This window comes from Scomber scombrus, chromosome 2, assembly GCF_963691925.1.
Source record: "Scomber scombrus chromosome 2, fScoSco1.1, whole genome shotgun sequence".
NCBI classification, from domain to species: Eukaryota; Metazoa; Chordata; class Actinopteri; order Scombriformes; family Scombridae; genus Scomber; species Scomber scombrus.
Window position 1 is genome coordinate 32,027,258 of NC_084971.1, and position 5,974 is coordinate 32,033,231.

General features: G+C 38.1%; 1 protein-coding gene across 1 annotated transcript; it reads right to left on the reverse strand.

The window, feature by feature from the left end:
* Positions 1-919: 919 nt before the first annotated feature.
* On the reverse strand, positions 920-5,718 carry LOC133986837 (B-cell receptor CD22-like). Its single transcript, XM_062426344.1, has 10 exons — positions 5,337-5,718; positions 4,890-5,123; positions 4,521-4,787; positions 4,066-4,215; positions 3,530-3,790; positions 2,879-3,139; positions 1,605-1,686; positions 1,470-1,530; positions 1,133-1,305; positions 920-986 (listed from the first exon to the last, which is right to left on the reverse strand). The coding sequence occupies exons 1-10, from the start codon at positions 5,716-5,718 to the stop codon at positions 920-922; spliced, it is 1,938 nt and encodes a 645-aa protein (XP_062282328.1).
* Between the last annotated feature and the right edge of the window lie 256 nt (positions 5,719-5,974).

A 5,974-nucleotide genomic window follows, 5' to 3' on the forward strand; every position in this document is an offset into this window, starting at 1 on the left:
TATTTTTATAGGTTGATACCACGAAGGTTTACCTGTTTAGGGTGAAACTTATAATACATATTAATAAACAAAAAAACTTTCAAACATGGCAGTAGATATATGAAATTTAACCATGCTTACGGCACTTTAGAGGGACTGACTGCTTTTTGAATGTAAAACCAATATTGACCATTTGAGTTGAAATTAAACAGAACACAAATATATACAAATATCATAATATTAAACAACAGTACCTTAACCAAAATGAGCAAATCAATTAATTACCTCAGAAAATATGCAGCACTTAATTGGTTTATAACAAAATATTTTACAAAATACAACAACACAAAGCTTAAATCCTCTCAGATTTCTAAGTCAAAATTTCTATTTCTCGCCCCTTTTCCACTATTTCACTTAAGTAGGCAGGATTTTTGGTCTAATCCGGCCTAATTCCATTCTCTTCCTTACTTAGAGTCGATTACCACAGGTTGCACTGACTGATATCAAGCAGGTAGTTCCAGTTCCTAAAACCTGCAATCTCTGCAATCGCCAGCAGAGGGCGACGCCACTCCTCTCCAAAAACACTTTCACAGTGAGTTTATGGTCTCAATAGCTACCTTCAATTTCTCTTCAATATAGGATAATGATAATTTTGTAAATTATGGTCCCATTAAATCTTAATTTAACAACAAATCCCATCATCAGCTCTGGCTAAAAGTTATTCAAAAAAAATGTTTAGAAACTGAAGCTAGTGGTTTTTTCTAGCAGGGAAGACTTCTACATACGTTTGGCTCATTATTTGATATGTCAGACACTTTAAACATGAACAGCTGACATTGTGACATTATGTACATGACTGAAAATAAGGAAAAGCATAATAACTTGCATTATTCCAAGTAAGCAGGGGAGATTTTCTTATAGTTTTCAATTGCTGATGTGTTCATGAAGTTTTGTTGACTGTGCTGTACAGTGCAGCTGGATCTTCCCAGGTTTGCTGACCTCTGGTTCTGAGAGGGGAAATTAAAACAATAAATCAGGTTAATCTGAAGATATTGTATTAAATTATACATTCATAATAATAAAGATGTAACTGGAGGATGTAACAACTGAAAAAGACTGTTACTACTGTGTTCTTGTGTGAAGAGCTGCTCACCTCGGGGCATTACCAGCTCTGTTAAATTTGACAGCAGCGTACTCGGTAACCTCTTGTTCCTCCATGTGTCTGTGGAGCTGAGCTGAACCGATGTTGGAGTAGAGAGGATCTGCCTGGTTGTTGGAGAAGACCACGCTGGCGTACAGAATGTTATCTTGCTCCGCTGGCTGTGTCTGGAGGGTGATAGAAATGAGGAAAGTGTTGGTTTCTGTGAAGACGGATTGTTAAGAAACAACATGACGAGCTTCCCAGCCAGATGAGTTTTCTAGTGTCACTTTAAGATAGTGAGTGTGGAAGTGTGAAACCAGGATAGAATAGTATAACTCTCCCTCCTCACCCTCTCTTTGTCGTCTGGTCTCTCCTCAGCCTCAGACGATTGATTGGAGGCTCTCTTTTTCCTGGTGAGGAGAATTAATTAAAAACACAAATGACTGAATTTTGAACAATGATTCAGTGAAACAGAACTGCTTACCTCATCCATAGGAAGACAGAGAGGATTATGACAAGCAGGAGAACAGCAGCTGTTACTCCAGCAGCGACTGATTTTCCTGTTCCTGGTGAAAACACTAACAGTTAATCACGGTGTTACAGCATGTTTGTGTCCAATGTTTCAGTTAATATATGTATATTCAGTTCTCTTCATTTTAAACTCCAACACCTCTTTTCAGTTTAGAATATATTGCATACATTTTTATTGTACATTTTTATTGTATATTATTTATTATTAGGTTACTTGTAGTACTTATGGGTTAGGGTTAGGGTTAAGTTATGTGCCTTTGTATTTTTACACCTCAATACAGTTGGATTCTGTCAGCCGGTAGGCCTGCTGTATATAGAATAGCTTGACTGAAACTCTTTCATTGACACTGACATAACTATGATGTATCAGCTGTGTACATTTAAAGTTGCAATGAGCTAATATCAACCAGAAACTTAATGAAGCATTAAGTGTCCCCAAAGCTCTGTTGTTCATTGCTGTCAGCTTACTCTAACAACTACAATAAGTGTAATCATCTGGATTATGAACTCTGCAAGTAAAAGTAAAAACACAACGCAAACTCTCCTCTCTTCCTGCAGCTTTCTCTGCACAGCTGTTAGTGTGTGATGCATTGCTGAGTGAGCAGCAGACAATAAATGTCAATTGCCCCAGTAGAGGGTGCTGTTTTAAAATATATCACATTCCTCACAACATTCTTACAAGTTCCTGCATTTGTTCAGCATAAACTCCAACTTCTTCCACACCAGCTGGAGATTTATCTACTCCAGTGTGTCCACAGTTTGTCCCAAACCCTTCTCTTGATCGGATGTGTCTGAGTACTGTACATCTCAACTTCCTCCACTAAATGAAAAAATGCAGCAGCTCAATATTTACACTGGCAGTGCACTGAGAAATCTCACCTTGGCTGCTTGTATTCATGAGCACAACTCTCTCTCCACTAGTTAAATATACATTTTCTGCATCACTTTAGCCTAAACATTTGAAATAAAACTTGTAAATAAGAAGCACAATGATAAGAACATTCAGAATTTTACCTTGCTCAGATCTATTATTTGAATTCTGCAGTCCCCAGTGAATCAACCAACCATGTTTTACTGTCTTATGTCTTATGAATACTATCCTTAGCTCTTAAGTAATCAACTTGGGGCTAGCAGACACTGGCAACTGGAGGTTAATGAAATCCCCCCTGCATCACATCACATGGTGTGTAATGAGTCTGAGTGCAGTGTGTGTGTAGCTGAACTTACCTTTCACAACAATTAGATGTAAGGTGGAGTTATGACGTCCTCTTCTGTTCTGGGCTTCACAGTAATAATTTCCACTGTGTTCAGGTCTGACATCAGTGATGGTGAAGATCTGTCCTGATGCTTTTGGTGAGTCTTCATTCTCCTTGTACCAGGTGTAATTAGCTGCTGGGTTAGCATCACTGCTACAGGTCAGATTCACTGAACTGCCCTCAATGATTTCACCAGAGGGACTCACTGACACAGAGGGAAGCTTTGGAGCATCTGGTGTGCAAAAAAACATTCATTAATATTATCATGCAGGATACAAGGATGTATTATACGTTGAGTCAATTAATTTGATTTTAGCATTGCTTTGTATTGTCTTGGCAGTCAAACTAATTTTCAATCAAGGGCCACATACAGCCCAATTTGATCTCATGTGGGCCGGACCATTAAAAAGATGGAAGGAAGGAGGGAAGAAAAAAAGGAAGGAAGGATAAAAGGAACGAAACAAACGAAAAGAAGACAGGAAGGAAAAATGGAAGAAAAGAGACGGAAGTCACTTTCCTGACTGAGCTCAGGAAAGTGTTGATGACATTTTGGATTGGGGGGTCTCATGGATTATAGGTACTGTGTCGACTTAAAGTTTTGGATTTACACTTTACTACTTACACAGGACATCTATGAAGAGAGACAATGAGGTGATCTGTCCATACTGATTCTCAGACTTGCAGTAGTACATCCCTCTGTCCTCAGAGCTGATTGAAGTGAATTTATAATATCCTTCTTGTGCAGGAAGCAGTGTTTGGTTGTCCTTGTACCAGGTGTAATTAGCTGCTGGGTTAGCATCACTGCTACAGGTCAGATTCACTGAACTGCCCTCCACTATCTCAGTAGAGGGAATCACTGACACAGAGGGAATCTTTGGCCCATCTGAGTGTCAATATATATAGGGATGAAAATAAATAAATAATATGAAGTAGAAATTATCAGAGGAATCTCTCCCAGTGTTCTTTTTTTAACAAGGTTCAGGATATTAACAGCTGTGTGTTATATATTTATATTTATAAATACTCTGTTTCACTCACATTTCACATCAATAAAGATGTATTCAGATGTACTCTTCCCCAGCTGGTTCTCAGCTGTACAGTTATACTCTCCAGAGTCAGAGGACTGGATGGAGCTGAAGACAAACTGTGGTTCTTTACTGAGAGTTTGATGGTCTGGATTTACATTCTTCTTGTACCAGGTGTATTTAGCTGCTGGGTTAGCATCACTGCTACAGGTCAGAGTCAATGAACTGTCCTCCACTATCTCAGCAGAGGGACTCACTGACACAGAGGGAAGCTTTGGAGCATCTAGAAGAAATATTAAACTAAACAATTAATTAAATTAACATATATTATCAGTAAATTGAGGATGTGTTACTATAGTGGAAAATATATTCTATATTAATGATTAATACATCTGACACCTTAGAGGAATGATGATATTGATGGTTTGAACATCCTGTAACGCAGAGTCAATATGTCAATAGTGATTTAAACTGCCTCTTTAAAATCTACTAGAGCTTGTTGTAAAATAACAGCAGACTTTGTTACCCAGATGAAATAAATCTGACAAATGTATTCTATCTGTTGCTTTCAAAATCAGTTTCACTCACATTTCATATCAATAATGTATTCAGATGTCTTCTTCCCCAGCTGGTTCTCAGCTGTACAGTAATACTCTCCAGAGTTAGAGGACTGGATGGAGCTGATGACAAGCTGTGGTTCTTTACGGAGAGGTTGAAGGTCTGGATTTACATTCTTCTTGTACCAGGTGTATTTAGCTGCTGGGTTAGCATCACTGCTACAGGTCAGAGTCACTGAACTGCCCTCAATGATTTCACCAGAGGGACTCACTGACACAGAGGGAAGCTTTGGACCATCTGGAGGAGAAAACATATTCATACAACTCATATTAAAATCAACTGTCTATTATCTTGGATACATTTTGACATTGTGTTAGTGACATAGTTAGGTAAACTCACACACTGAAGGAGAGCGGTAATCTTCATGTCCTTGTACAGCACAGGAATAGCTCTCTGTTGGATAAAAGTACCCTTCATAAGTAGAAGATGTTTTATTCTGAATTTCCTCTCCATTCTGGTACCAGATGAAGGAAGAACGATCAGGTAGACGACAGCTGCTGTGACACTTTAGCTCTGCCCGGGTAAAATCCTGAAAGATGGTTGACGTGCCCACCTGCACTTGTAGATTTGGATCTGTGAGGAAAAAAAGAGACACATCATTTTTACATCACAAACTACAAAAACAAAGGCCGACAGTTAAAATGACAATTCATATGTGACCAACTAAACTGGTTTGACAAAAACCTAGAATAAATTTGAACACAAAATGATGAAAATAATTAATTCGCCATCATTTCTAATCAGCTTGTTTAAATGTAATGTGTCAGTGTTTGTTTTCATCAGTACCTCTGACAGTCAGAGTTGTTCCAGATAAACTACTCCTCCATTCAAAGCTTCTTGTTTTGAATGTGAAGTGATACTGGGCTGAATCGCTCTCTCTCAGGTCTGCGATTCTCAGAGTGCAGTCGTTCTTATCACAGTGATACTGCACACGACCTGTGTACTCTGAGTCTGTTTTCAGATCCACAGGTTCATTATTACTCTCTTTAGTAAACCACAGTATTTCATCAACTGCAGTATCAACATTATTTATCCTGGATGGGTAACTGTAGGTGCAGTGTATGTCCACTGTTGATCCTTTTAAGGCACAGATGTGAGTAGAAGTGTAAGTCACTCCCAAGTCATTCAGACCCTGTACCACTGTAACACAGAGCACATCAGAAACCATAATCAGATTTATAACAAGTTAAGAATCAGTGAATAAGACAAAGTGGATCATGTCACCAATATGATTTTATCTGCATTATTGTCATTCAAAGCTCCTCATTGTGGATCACTCTAACTAGAACTGAACTAGAACACAGTATTTTACCAGTTAATTATTCATATTTTATATATATATCATTTGTTACTGCTGAGTGTTTCAGTTTTAGTGAATTAATTCTACAAGTTTATACTTTACAAACATATGGGGAGTTGTAACA